At 41.2% G+C, this 15,530-nt stretch overlaps 1 protein-coding gene across 3 annotated transcripts; it reads right to left on the bottom strand.

Annotated features, from left to right (window-relative positions):
* Positions 1-1,223: 1,223 nt before the first annotated feature.
* On the bottom strand, positions 1,224-11,691 carry LOC125294870. 3 transcript variants are annotated; one of them, XM_048243918.1, is made up of 5 exons: positions 11,249-11,691; positions 10,586-10,672; positions 9,128-9,250; positions 2,039-2,116; positions 1,224-1,589 (listed from the first exon to the last, which is right to left on the bottom strand). In XM_048243918.1, the coding sequence occupies exons 1-5, from the start codon at positions 11,271-11,273 to the stop codon at positions 1,453-1,455; spliced, it is 450 nt and encodes a 149-aa protein (XP_048099875.1). In that variant the 5' UTR covers positions 11,274-11,691; the 3' UTR covers positions 1,224-1,452. The 3 variants fall into 3 exon arrangements, with proteins under 3 accessions (XP_048099875.1, XP_048099876.1, XP_048099877.1); XM_048243919.1 differs by having other exon boundaries at positions 10,586-10,665; XM_048243920.1 differs by lacking the exon at positions 9,128-9,250 and having other exon boundaries at positions 10,586-10,670.
* Positions 11,692-15,530: the final 3,839 nt, after the last annotated feature.

The raw sequence follows: 15,530 nt of genomic DNA, 5'->3' as shown, positions 1-15,530 counted from the left end.
GCTGTATTCTGGTGCATTTTGGGGATGGCCAATACTAAATTCAATCAGATTTATAGCCTACATCCTGATTTGTTGATATTGAGGCAATGATTCCATGCAAAGGCTTGGGTTTCAGGGCCCCCTGACCCCTTGGGCCTGGGCCCGGTAGGCCCGTGCAGTAATCCATTCCTGCCTATACAGAACACTTACTGGATCTGCACCTTGCTACCTTAATTCCAGCTCAAATAAATATTTAAAGACTCATCTGTCAACTCACCTGCCACTTAATTAGTTACTTCTCTTAGGCCTATGGAGTTATGGTTTGTGTCTATGTTTTTTTTAATATGAAATGTTTTCAGTGTTAATATTTGACATTGTTAGCTTGGAAGCCAGCAAAAATTCACCCCATCCACACGATTTGAGTTTGGGAAATTCAGCCTGGAGTTGCTCCATTGAGAAGTCTCTATGCCTGGGTCCGTATTCACAAAGCCTTTTATCTTACCACTAGGAGTACTCCTAAATCACACTAAAAGATTTAAGCTAGGAATTTTCTCTTAAAATTTATTCACAAAGCCTTTCAGACCTACTCTCAGTAAGGATAAATGACAACTCTTAAACTAAGAGTGAGTCTTCGTTGCTATGGATGACGTCATTACTCATGCACAAGCTTGACTGAAGTGACCACCTTGATTGGCTGATGATTGTAACGCGGGAATGATTCCAAACACCTCCCTTACGACTATGAGTGACAGGTGACAGGTCTGAGAATGCGTGCGCTACACAAGTAGTGCGAAGGACGGAAGATGATGAATAAACTGAACTGAATAAAGAGTAAGGCAAAACAAATAGCCTAGCCTAACATGCGGATTGCTGCAGTATCTTTGCAACATTATTAAATTAACCTGTCACCATGCCTACGTTTGCAAAGAGGAGAACATTTTAATTTGATTCACAATGAAACGTTACATTTAATTTAAATGTTGACAATGAGTAGTTTTGGTTGTTGTTGGTGGCGTTATTTGTTGAGAAAAACAATGTTTTTGGCTATTCTCCCTACAGGATTCACATATTTCATTACTCTGATTGGTTAGGTTTATCAAATTGTGTACAGGCATGTTTCAATTGAAACGCCCCAAACAAATCCAAATGGACTGATACTAAACTCAAATTCTAAATAGAATTCGAGTCTGTCTACACCAGGCTATTGTTATTTTTAGTGATGTTATTATTAATGTTAGGCTATGTTATGTAAGCTTTTCAACTTTATTTGAAAGTATGTAGTGTACACTCTGTTGCTTTTGACTAAAACATCGGCAAAATACCAGATAGATAGATAGATTAATACTATTTTGATCCCCAAGGGGAAATTCAAGAAAATAAACATAACAATAAAAATAAACAAAATAAACAAAAAATAAACAAAATAAACATAACAATCATTAACATCAGTCCAAACAGGCGACGTGCAGGCTTTTAGCTTCTGGGTGTTGAGACATTTTTCTTCACACTCGCGTTTGGCCGATTTCTGCTATGGGTTTGAAGTCCTCTTCTGGGTGCACCTGGCTTTTTGTCGTTCTCTTTTGAAGGGTTTGAAAGCTTCCGCACCACATCTACAAAACAAGACAGTAGACTAAAAGCTACTATATATGACCCAAAATATATGCCCTGGCATATAGGCTATTAAGATGGCAGTTGATTAACTTCTTTATTCTAAAGAATCTTTGATGATGTGACAACTTTTTGAGCAATGTTGCTGAGTAGCCACATAAGCTGTTCTATAGGTTCTGATCGGATGATCATAATGACATTTTGCCTATTGATTAGAATTCTCTTCAAAAAGAAAATGTCACCCAATAACAATGTGAATGTGCCAGAATCACAATACGATGAAACATTGCCTAGAAACATTGCTCAAAAAGTTGCCTCATGTATCAGTAGTCTACCCATAAAAGGACAATAACTTCAGAGAAATGGCCAATACGCCTTAACCTAATAAATGTTTAACATTATTTAACATTATTGTCAGATTGATTCATGATCTGTGGAGGTGCTGCCTTACCTGCTAGCTCTGGATGCATCCTGTCCACGTCAGCAAGCAGTGGGACATACCTCTGGACCTCAGCTCCCTCAGAACTACCTGTGGACAGGCAGCGGTGAGAAGTAACAGATACATTGGAATTATGTCTGCACAACACAAAATAAAAGTAACTGTATTAAATACCAATTACAATTTAAGTTTATTCAGAATACATGTAGAATCAATTGAAGGGATGGCATTTTTCAAATTGTTATAAAGTAAAGGCCTACGCTTTTCAAACTTGAATTCAAATGTTTGTTTAACCAAACCATATGCATCTCTCAGGTGTCTCATTTCTCTCTCTCTCCCTCTCTCTCTCTGGTTATAAATAGCCTAAATAAAAAATCCTCTCAGGGGATAAAACATTAGTTTTGTTGTAGGCCCATTGTCCCACTAGCACGATTTAGGTCAGTCATAGGCAGGGATGGGCAGTATTTATGATACATGTATTTAAAATATGCATTTCAAATACAAAATAGCCTAGTATTTAGCAATTTGTATTTTACAGTGCCTATAAAAAGTATTCACCACCCTTGGATATTTTCCCTTTCATTGCTTTAATAAATATAATCTTTGTCAATTTAATTTGTCCTTATTTACAAAAATCCTCTCTTTAATGTCAAAGTGAAAGCAACATTTATACAAAGTAACATTAATTAATTAAAAATATGTAATGTCAAAGTGAAAGCAACATTTATACAAAGTAACATTAATTAATTAAAAATATGTAATGCAAGATAAGCAATTGCATAAATATTCACCCCTCTCAAAGTGACTGACCTAAATCAACAGTGGTCCAGCCAATTGGTGCCAACAGTTTCACAATTAGTGAAATGGAGATCGCCTGAGTGCAGTGAATGTGTATAGTATAGTCATTTAAAGACACCTGCATCTGGAAGGTCCAGTCACTGGTCAATCAGTATTCCTGGCTATAATTCCACCATGAAGACAAAAGAACTCTCCAAACAACTCAAAGAAAAGGTTATTGAAAAGCATAAGTGGATACAAAAAGAATTTAAAGTCACTGAACATCCCCTGGAGTTCAGTGAAATCCATTGTGAAAAGGAGACCTCTCCTTTTCCCCTAACTATGTTTTACCCTGTTAAAAGTCTGCAATCAAACATACACCCACCTACACTAAGTTTTAATTTTGTGGCTGTGTATGTGTTTATGTCTTGTGTATGTATGTGGCTTGGGAAAGTGCAATGGGAAAGATTTTAACAGTAGAGGGATATTGGTACAGACCATTACCCCTCTCAAATGGTTCACCCCTCTCAAATGGTCTTGATTGGGTAATTGGCTGGCCTATTTAAAGGCTGCCTCATTTCACACAGGAGAGAGACTGAAGAGTGTCAACTGGATAAGAGGTTGTATGGAATGTTTTCAGTGTGGAAATGGCTAGTGCTTAAGAAACCGGTTGGTTTGTTTTGGTTTTGTCGTCAAGTCTTTTTGTTTGCTATTTGTTTGCACTGTTTTCGCACTGTAAATAAATCTGCACTCTCCACCAAAATCCACGTTTGCTTGCTGTGTCTTCACCCCATCATCACTTCACCTCAGTGAGTCCTAGCCTTTTGCCCAAGTTCTTCACCAGTCAAAGCTCTATGGGTGAGTGGCAAAGCTCTTATTAAATGTCGATTCAAGTTTGCCCAAAGACATGTTGGAGACTACAAGGTCAAATGGAAAAAGGTTTGTTGGTTCTGATGAAACCAAAATTTACCTTTTTGTCCATCAGATAAAGGACCTTTTGTCCATCAGGTAAAAGTAAAATGAATTTAGCAAAATATATGGAAATCCTGAAGTACAATCTGATTCAGTCTGCAAATGAACTATACGACTTGGGAGATGGTTTACTCTCCAGCAAGACAATGAGCAGAAGCCTACGGTGAAAACTACACAGAAATGATTTTAAGACAAGGTGAATCTTCTGGAGAGGCCGAGTCCAAGCCCATACCTCAATCCTACAGCAAATCTGTGGCTGGACTTAAAAAGGGCTGTTCACACCCGATCCCTTTTCAATTTGGCAGAGCTTGAGCAGTTTTGCAAAGAAAAATTGAGTTAAATTGCAGTATCCAGATGTGCAAGCCTATTTGAGACCTATCCACACAGACTCCATGCTTTAATTGTGGCCAAAGATGCATCTGCTCAATGCTGACTTGAAGGGGGTCACAGTCATTTACCATAGACATGGTGACTATGTATGATAGGCTAATGAGCTTGATTGGCCGGCCCAACGCTAACAGAAAAACACTGCCTCAAAAGACTATTTGAACACTTGAAAGTTTTCAATGTGCAAAAACAATAATTACAATAAAAGCGAGCTCTATACGCGCAAGATATATTTGGATGGCAACCCATCTTTAATGTTGCATATCTCTAAATTTGATCCAAGGTGTTTCTGAAAATACAAACTGAATCTTTAACAGTAGCCTAGCTCTATAATTTTGAACAATCTGTTTTAGATCGTAATAATCCTGACCTGTGAAAACAGTTGTGTTGATGGGGACTGATGTGGATATGTTGTCCATTTTCTTATATCTATTCAATCATGTCTGGTCTATTATTAGGCCTACCTCTTTTCAATCCATTATTATTAGAATTTTTTTTTTGTAAAGAAATAGGCCTACATCTATCCCTTATGTTATGCCAACATATTTAATTCACCTGCATATAGGCTACAGTAGCCTAGATAGAGGATTATTACATCTGCTGTTGTTAGTGTGCAGGCTATCCCTTAAAGGAGAATTCCGGTGTGATATTGACCTAAAGTGTATTGAAACATGATACCGAGTGTGAACATATGTCTCATAGCCCATCTCGGCTTGTCCCCTGCACTCCAAAATGAGTAAGAATGAACAGGTATGATAAGGGATCAGATTCCAAAAAGTAATTCAGTGGAAATGCATGGATTCCAGTTGCTGCTACTGGAAGAAACTGGAATCCATGCATTTCCACTGAATTATTTTGGAATCTGATCCCTTATCATACCTGTTCATTCTTACTCGTCGCTTCGACTTTATCGTGACTAAATTCAAGATGGCTGCAAACGCTAAACTTCGTGAAGATACTGTCTGTATAAATCGTCTCGTAAGTAAACTACCAGTGCTTTTTCAAAGTTCTCAATGTCTCGTTTTAAATGTCAGGGCCCTCGGAGGTCTACCAATGAAGTGTGGAGATACACTGAGCCTCGTAAATGGGTGCAAAACAGTGATTTATTTGCATGGCTAGCCCGATGCCGAAGCACCACTATTGAAAAAGCTGTTGGTAGCATCGGCTAACTAGCGCCAGATTTTGGAGTGCAGGGGACAAGCCGAGATGGGCTATGAGACATACGCTCACACTCGGTATCATGTTTCAATACACTTTAGGTCAATATCACACCGGAATTCTCCTTTAAAGGCAGTTTAAAGGGATAACCAAAGTGCAGTTTCCTACCCAAAGCTAGAAAGTTGCTAGGTCGGAAATCGTCCAGAGAAGGCCGCTCAGACAATGGCAGAAGTGTTCGTCATGTTATATTTTTTACAGTCTATGGTTATGAGTTGATCTGCCATCAAAATGTTTTTGGAGACGTAATGTTAAGGTCGAAAAACTCTGTCACTTTAGCTGATGAGCTCTCACCCCTCGCTGCCGTTCGATGCTTTGCTGAATATTGTGTAGCCTACCTGTAGGTCGGTCGTTGGCACCTTTATTTGCGACCGACATGTAAGTGCCTGCTTTGCAGGTCAGGCACTCAGCTTCATGTTGATATCGACCGAGACAAAAACATGGAAATTTACGTTTTGATTCGTCAGTGAACTTACACTAAACAAGGAAGTTTGCGCTATTGAGGTGACTGACTGACCAATTAAATGTTTGAGATTATCGACCAATGACGGTAGCTAAGGTCAGGCTCAACACCCTACACTTTCCACTCAATGCAAAGCGAACTGTAGGGGGAGGGCGTGACTAGTATGTGAATGACATAGATAGGCTATATTAGGGGTTTGCACGGCGTGTTATCAGATTTGAACGTTGCCATATTGGAGATACTTGCCTCATTAGAAAGCATTAGGCACTGAAGTAAATCCCTAACATCGTCAAGGAAAATGGTTAGTTATTGCCGTGTTTTAGGTTGTACCGATAGGTCAGACTGAGAAAAACATCTGGTGTAGGTATTGACTTCCAAAAGTTATTAAAAAACCAGGGAGAAAGGAGAATAATGCCAGAAGTTATCAGAGGAAGGGGGCCGCGTGTGGTTGAACTTGGTACTTCGTCTCCCTCACCCAACTCATATGGATCTGCGCTGCCAATAAACTGTAATTTCTCGAAACATCGCACATTTTCTTGTGGTCCAAGTCCTGCCCTATATGCCTTTGCATCTTCGACGCATTTTGATGAGCTTTTCTGTTGTTTAGACACGGCTACAATCACGTAAGATATCCAAAGTGCATAATACTCCATTGTACTTCATTCACCGAGTATCGCCAATATGGCCGCGCGTGCTGGGTTACCATGGTTACCGGCCAGAACGTGACGTCCGTGCAAACCCCTAATAGGCTATCCATGAATGAAAGAGAGAGCAATGCAAATTCGCTGTAAACACGTTTGAGGCTAGAATAAACAAAATCCCGGACGACTTTGAAATTCCACCCGGACACATTTTTAGGTTTCAAAAAGAGGACATGTCCGGGCAAAAGAGGACGTCTGGTCACCCTAGTTGGTGCACTGATGACAGTCAGGATCATTTCTAACTAGCCAGTCTATAACATGCTTTACTTGCTACCTGGATAATTTCAGCGAATATTCTTAAGGTGAGATGAATGATAAGATCATTAAACTTCACTGTGTTCGGTGGGTTGCAAACTAACGACATCACCTACTAGCCAGCTAGTTATCGTAACACCCCCAATTATCACCACTTTTGTTCAGAAATTCTAAAACAACGATGTTTTTTAACACTTCAAAATAACATTTACTAAATGAACCTTACATTTTTCAGTAGCCATAGATGTGTAGATTTGAACAAAATCTGGTTTGGTTCTTAACGGGAGCATTTACTGCCTGAAATATCCGATTTTGTTTACCACGCTCTGAGTTATAGTGCTGGCCTGATGGGTCGCCAATTTACACCGTTTCAACGGCACATGAACGGTTAGACCGAGAATTCTCGTCATGAAATTAAAATTCCACTGGAGCTCCAAGCGGTTGTGTACACGCAGCCTTACAACACTGTTTACAGCTCTTCAAGTCACGGTAAAATGTCATTTTTGGGACATAGCTAATGTAGATACACCTATGGTGTGGGTGCTTGCTTTTCTTTAGTTGTCCGCTGTCTTGGTTTGTATAGAAATGGATATTAAGTGACACATACACGTAAGGCGGTGGAAATACGGGACCGACGGTAATAGGGGGAGTTCCGATACAGCTATTGAACAATCTCAATAGCATTTTCGTGACGGTAAATCCCTTTCAATGCAGTATCATTTAACGTTTTTTCCTTAACTAAAGAAACAATTTAGGTATTGTGTGCAGCACCCTTTAATAAACCCCTTACCTAAGGATAAATTAGGCCTTAAGGGTCATACTTCAGGGGAAAAACTTAGGGTGTTTTATTTACCCTCACTATGCCTGCCTCGCAGTCGCACCATGCGTGTGTGTGAAAAAAGTCCCGTCTGAAACACTGTCGCGCGGCGCAGCGTTCCAAACGTTGTGTTGGCCTAATCAAATATGGCGGTATATTAAAAAATCATATAACGAAAATATACACCGGTTTACGGTGTGAACCGGTATACCGCCCAGCACTACTTTCACTTTGACAATAAAGAGGCGATTTTGTAAATTATTGTTAAAAAGGCCAAATTAAATTGATCAAGAATCCATTTATAAAAGTGGAAATATCTAAGGAGGGGTGAATACTTTTTATAGGTACTGTAGATGAAATAGACAGATATGGAAGATTTGCAAAGTGAGTTAATGCTCCCTTTAAAAAGTATTTTTTAGTATTTTCAAAGCACAAATTGATATACCTAAAATTAGTGTGCCGTATTTGATATTTCATTTTAAAAGACATTTTCAGGTTTTTTGACAACGTGTTCTACAAAAACGCATGTTACCCTTGCGGTAAATGTTATGTACTGTATATTAAAAAAACTGTGTTTATAGACCTTTTCAACAATAAAAACAAAAACAATGCTTGAACGTTCTATTTGGGCCCCAATCTACTTCCTCTGCATTAAGATAACATATGGAATGTTAAAAAGGAAGTCTTGTGGGGCCAACTATGATGCTGATAATGGAACTCTCTTGAAAGGGTCCATATTGTTTGGGCAATGTTAGGTTTGGTATATCACAGTATATCAATCTATCCTTACTGTGCTGTTAACAACACAGTAAGCTCTATCCGTGAACAGTGAACACATAAGATTGGCGTGAACGACACCACAGTAAGCTCTATCCGTGAACAGGTACTTTAAGACTGGTGTAAACGACACCACAGTAAGCTCTACCTGTGGACAGATAAGACTGTTACACCTTCCATACTGCCCCGTCATGCCAAGCAGGTGAAAGTTTGTTATGTCCAGATCTCAGCATTCTGTTGCACAGGACACTTTTACTGTAACTATCTTTTGAATGAAAACAGAGAGGGATGATTCCAGTTTACTAACTGGGTAAATATTGATTATAAAGGGAAGGATGTTCTCCTGACACAACTGTAATCCCAGGTCATCAGGCAGAATGTAAACATACTGTTGTCATGGAGAACATTTTGTTGCACACAGAACTTATTACTACTGGAGAGGTGCAGTGGCAGTAGGTTCAGATGACTGCACATGCAGATGACCAAGAGAAAGTGTCAGTGGCATAATATTGTGAGACTGTGTCATGATAAACAGCTAGTGTGTGTCTGTGTGTGTGCGTCTTTTCCCAGAGCCTTTTTTAAGTCCCAGTCCGTCCCGTATACAGGGATGAAGGACCACAAGATCCTCTGGTACATTTTGTGTCAGTTGTCCAATGTCCTTTACTGTTAGAAGACTAACACACTGCACACAGCAGACAAAGAAGAGGACAGTCCAGACTAAACAAAACGAGACTCACCGTTTGCCAGCATGAGGATGTAAGTTTGTCTCTCCCGCAGAAGAGTGCAGGCTGATTCTACACTCTGCTCACTCTCCGGCAGACCCATCAGCTCCCCACACTTATTCATCAGATCCACATGGTCTAGAGATCATATTTACATACAGACTAATCAGATCCACATGGTCTAGAGATCACATTGACAGACTAATCAAATCCACACTGTAGAGATCCCATAGATTAATACAATCCACACAGAGAGATCCCACAGACTATCAGATCCACACTGTCTAAAGATCACATACAGGCTTGCTGGATCCACACTATGTAGAGATCTTGTTCACAAACTGACTTTCCATGGCCTAGGCCTCCACTGGATGAGAATCAGTGGTAAGACATTCTGAACTCTGCAGTCAGGCTTTGTGTTCATTTAGAGTAATGTATAGCTGATGCAGTCAGTCAGACAGCTGATCTAAAGGATAATAAGCTGGACCTCTGTGTCCCTCCAGGCCACTGTTCAGGTGATGACCAGTGTCTGCCTGAGCCAGTGGGAGAGGATTTAGGCGGGGATTACACTGGCCAGCGGCAAGCGTTATGCAATGCTCAGACCATGATAAGTTCCATCTCGTTCCTATGGTAACAGAAACAGTTTGCCTTAACTGACAATTGAATACGCTTGCGTTGCGCCAAGGGTGGACAGTAACTAAGTACATTTACTTGATTACTGTACTTAAGTATGATTTTCGAGTATTTGTACTTTACTTGAGTATTTTTATTTTTGGAAACTTCTGACTTTTACTCCATTACATTTGAATGGCAAAGACTCCACTACATTTGAAATACGAGCATGAAGTACTCATTACTTGTAAGCACATTTTAAGTGATTTTTTAAATGCAATAATGAAAAATAAACTACTTGAGTTATCCTGTTTTTTTTATTCGGCGGTGAAAATGTTTTAGATTTTTGAACAGAGAATGAATAACAATTTAAAGTGAATTATTGCATCCTTTTTACCAGTTGCAAAATTTTGATGCTGGATGCAAGGAACTAAAGGTCTGTTTAAGTCCTTGTGACCAACCAAAGGATGTACATCCTGTTCACAAAAAACATTACATTACAGCACATTAAAAAGGACAAAATACTTGTACTTTTGAATACTTAAGTATTTTTAAAAGCAACTACTTCTGTACTTCAACTCAAGTAAAATGTTGACATAGCAACAGCATTTAGCATTAGCACTTGTATTGGAGTTATATTTGACAAGGTGTATCTATACTTTGACTTAAGTAAAGGAATTATGTACTTTGTCCACCTCTGCGTTGCGCTTTGAAAGTTGAACCAAGGTCAACGCTCCGCTTGTTCAACAATAGCGTTACGCCAGCGTTGCCACCGTTCCGCTGCCAAACCATAGAGAACAATAGGAAACCTGCCACTGGTCCGTGTGATACCCGCCTTAGGGTCACACATATAAAAATCACCTTGTGGGTCCACTTGGCATCGTTCTTTCAAGGAGTGGATGAAGTTCATGATCCTGCAGTCAAGGTTGAAGAGGTCCGCTCTTCCCTCTCAAAACACATTAGAGTTCAGTTTGATACTGTAGCCTATAGGCTATGTGTTAATAGCATTATTAATGCATTATTAATAGCATTATATATATATATATATATATATATATATATATATATATATATATAGTATATATACTTTTTTGATCCCGTGAGGGAAATTTGGTCTCTGCATTTAACCCAATCGGTGAATTAGTGAAACACAAACAGCACACAGTGAGGTGAAGCACACACTAATCCCGGCGCAGTGAGCTGCCTGCTACAACAGTGGCACTCGGGGAGCAGTGAGGGGTTAGGTGCCTTGCTCAAGGGCACTTCAGCCGCGGCCCACTGGTCGGGGCTCGAACTGGCAACCCTCTGGTTACAAGTCCAGAGTGCTAACCAGTGGGCCACGGCTGCCTCGGATACACTTAATCACAGTCTCCTCAGCTGCCTCGGATACACTTAATCACAGTTTCTGGTTGAAGATATGATAAATGTGTCATGCAGAAGAACACAATAACAGTATGTGACGATCCCCCCCCACACACACACACACACACACACACACCTACACACATACGAGTGCATACTCACCACCATGCAGCACAGTGATGAACATCTCAGCTCTGTGTCCGCAAGCACACACTCTGTGTCCATCCTGTGTGTGTACACACTCATCTCCCTGCCGTCAGGACGAGTGGGCAGAGTATGTATGAGTTTACAAGGGCACGGTAACAATAGGGAGATGTTAAGTCAGTGTTGTTGACGACAGCCTGCTTAGAGACAAGGGTTTGGCTCTGTCTGAAAGAAAGGTGGCTCTGAATAGTTGTTGCTGTGGTACTGTGGCAGTGCAGTGTATGACAGAGTTTACAGTCCGAAAAAGAAAAAAAACACAGATCATGTTACATGACAAGAAGAACAAAACCTACAAGACAGAGTAATGCAGACTGAAATGGTGAGCTATGTACCAAAGTGGTGTTACTGTAGCCTCTCTGTGGTGTGAAGCAGAGATCTTTTATGAGGAAACACAGTGTGGTTAGTCTCCATGGAGTTTGCACACTGGGCTGTTTGCTGTTTTGGATTTCACTCAAGCTATAGTGGCCCTGGGAGGACAGACTGCAGTCTAATAAGGGGTTTGCACGGACGTCACGTTCTGGGCGATAACCCAGCTGCATGGCCATGTTGGAGGCACTTGGTGTAAAGAACTTAATGAAGTACAATGGACTGTTATGCACTTTGGATATTGCCAGTGTTATAAAGTGATTATAGCCATGTCTAAACAACAGAGAAGCTCATCAAAACGCATACCACAAGAAGTGGACCACAAGAAAAGGCGCGATATTTCGAGAAATTACGTTTTTTTTGGCAGTGCAGATATGAGTTGGGTGAGGGAGACGCAGTACCAAGTTCAACCACAATCACCCGGCACACGTGCACGGCAATAATTAACACTGGTAGAACCAGATGTAGCTGCATTATGAGGCTGCATGAGCAGATTGCATGATGTGGCTGCATGAGGAGGCTGCATTATGAGGCTGCATGAGGAGGTTGCATGATGTGGCTGCATGAGGAGGTTGCATGAGCAGGCTGCATGATGTGGCTGCATGAAGTGGCTGCATTATGAGGCTGCATGAGCAGGCTGCATGATGAGGCTGCATGAGCAGGTTGCATGATGTGGCTGCATGAGGAGGTTGCATGATGTGGCTGCATTATGAGGCTGCATGACTTAACTTAACACTTCAAAGACCAAGGAGATGGTGGTGGATTTCCGCAGGTCTAAGCCCACTCCACGGGCTCAATGTGGAGGTGGTTAGCACCTACAAGTATCTGGGTCTCCACCTGGACAATAAACTGGACTGGTCAGCCAACACTGATGCACTCTACAAGAAAGGGCAGAGCAGGCTGTACTTCCTGAGGAGGCTGCGGTCCTTCAATGTGTGGATGTTCTACCAGTCTGTTGTTGCCAGCGTCCTCTTCTATGCAGTAGTATGTTGGGGAGGAAGCACAAGGAAGAAGGATGTGAGCTGAAGCTGGATGTGGGAGCTGAACTGGAGTGCATCACTTCACCATCTGACAAAAGGACCCTGAACAAACTGATCAACATCTTGGACAATGAGTGTCACCCACTCCACAGCACTATTGTTAAGCAGAAGAGCCTGATCAGCTGGAGACTTCGTTCACTGCCTTGCACAACTGACAGACTGAGAAAGTCATTTGTCCCCAGGGCCATTGAACTGTTCAATGCCTCACTTAAGGGAAGAGGAGAGATAGACTTCTCTGCATAGTCTGTCTGCCTCTTCACCCCCTCCATGTTTGGTACTGTCTGGCCACTAGCCACTTTTACCACTGTCTTTATGCCTCACTGTTTGCGTGCTATATTAGCACATTAGCACATATGCATAACCCCCCCCCTCCATGCCACAGCCGAACTGTGGCCACACTTATACATTTTCTTAAATAGTTAAATATATAGATATATAGACTTTACTTTACTTTATTTCTGCATTGTTGCACTGTTGGACTTACTCACTTGCACTATCACTATGACCACAATCACCATTGCACTACCACCATGACACTCATTCACACAGAGCACCTTAGAGCACCTTACCATACCTTACTATGCACAGAGAATCACAGGCTCAGTCCCTGCCTCAGTCATTGCAAAAGCCTCCGATTGATTAATCACCACTATGTGGATACTGTTTTTTAGAATTGATTTAGATTAAGTGTTAGTATAATTTGTATTTTTTTTGTAATTTGTATTTTTAGTATATTTTTTTATATATTGTATTTAAGTTTAGTTAGTATAATTTGTATTTTAGTATATTTAGCATATTCTTTATCTTCTACTGTGCTTATTGCTTAGTTGTGTTTTTATATTATATACTTTAATTACTCTTTCTGCTGTTAGAGAATGTGTTTGTGTTGTCTGTATGCTGCTGAGACCTTGAATTTCCCCTGGGGATCAATAAAGTATCTATCTATCTATCTATCTATGAGGAGGTTGCATGAGCAGGCTGCATTATGAGGCTGCATGAGAACGTTGCATGATGAGGCCAGACTGCAGTCAGAGCGGCTTCAGCTCCCACCTGCTCAGGCATGATTATGTGACAAACATGACACATCCACCACACATCTGGTGCAAGCATTAGCAGAGGACCCTGATCTCCCCCTGAATCCACACCGCTGCCAATAGCCTGCCACGGGCCGCAGACTCGGGGTGTTAAGATGGAAAAGAGCTTGTTTGTTTCAGCAGACATTTTGCCCCCTTGGCCATTGCAGCACTTCACAGACTAACCCGTTAGGATCCACACTCACTCGCATTCATTTTGTATTTTATTTGCTATGATGTGATTATCTCTGTCTCTGTATGCTATGTATGGAATGGGTACAGACATGCAAATGCATAAATATCCCTCTGGGACATTAAAGACTACCTATATCTACACATATATGAAAGGAATTATCAACACTTTTACTGTTTGTCTAACACACTCTAATGTTTGGCATCCTCTGCATGCATAGGCCTCTGAGTAGACTCAAAACCATACAGTAGCTCTGTGTGCTGCTGAATGCTATCTATAGCCTGAGGAGTTAGTAGTTCAGTCAGACACTAGCACTGTCCTTACAATGCCCAGCCTGATTGTCCAGGACAGTGGGTTCCCAAGCTGAACTTGCTTTGCCCCCTCCGATGTTTGGTGGGCATCCTAAACTTGCTTTGCCCCCTTGCGGCCCACTGTGTGGTGTGGGCATTCCTCTGCTAGTTATGCCCATTCTGGCGCATGGCCACTGTTCTCGCTCCTCTCATGCTGCAACAGTTCATTTGGACGGGAGGTCAAAGCACCGTCCCGTGCTGTCCTGCTTGAGTGGGCAGCGCTGTTCTAATCACAATGAGTTATTCATAGACCTAATGATTGGTTACAGACTTTCACATCGCCACAATGCCACAGCACATTTTACCCAATGCAGAGAAACTGTCATGGCGAGAGCCCATCGACAGTCCTAGCTAGATATTCGGTTTGTGGTTCATAGACTAGAGTTTTCTGTTTGTTGTGGCACTCGGATATTCTTGACTGCTTTTATGTGTTGTGGAATTTTCTGGGGTTTTCTGGAGTGCTGTTTTCTGTTGCAATGTGTTCTGGAATTCTTTGGGATGTTCCAGAGTGCTACGGCATGTTCTGGAGTTCTTTGGGATGTTCCAGAGTGCTATGGCGTGTTCTGGGTTTTCTGGGGGTATTCTGTCAGTACTGAGTGCTGATTTGCTGGCACCCTTGATTCCAGGGGATGGCTGAAGAGCAGCAGGAAGTTGAGGGGACACTGCAGTGCGTGACTGGAGGCATGAGCAGAATGAGAGGGGATGTCCCATGGGACAGACCATTACACTCCCCCTCTACATCCCCAACAACAACACCATCCATCATTTCACCATAATCTCACTGAGAAAGGAAAAAAACAAAAACAAAAATCCTACAGCCTCACAGATCATTTAATGACCTCACCTGACTGGTCACCAGGACTGGCCGAGGAAGTTGTAGAAAGAAATTATGTGGGAATAAAACATGAGGAAGGAGATGTATACAGAGCTGTACAGCATGTAGAGATGAGGAAATACATAATTCTCTGCAAACCACCACCAAGGAAAATGCAGTGAGTGATTTCCTTTTCATTTGGTTGCATAAAATAAATGAATCACAAAGGAAAACATGACATGATAGAGATTAAATGACTGGTAGATGTCCCATCAAATGATCATTGAACATTAATAACATAAGAAAATGTGGCTTTTTTTTTCGGTTCCATGCAGGTTTGATTTGATAACACCCCATAATGTCCACCAACATTCCTGTTGGGGCTGTCTGTTGACAAAACAACT

The sequence above is a fragment of the Alosa alosa genome, chromosome 5 (genome assembly GCF_017589495.1).
Source record: "Alosa alosa isolate M-15738 ecotype Scorff River chromosome 5, AALO_Geno_1.1, whole genome shotgun sequence".
Classification (NCBI taxonomy): domain Eukaryota; kingdom Metazoa; phylum Chordata; class Actinopteri; order Clupeiformes; family Clupeidae; genus Alosa; species Alosa alosa.
Note: the sequence above shows the minus strand (reverse complement) of the source record. Positions and strands in the feature narration are given on the sequence as shown.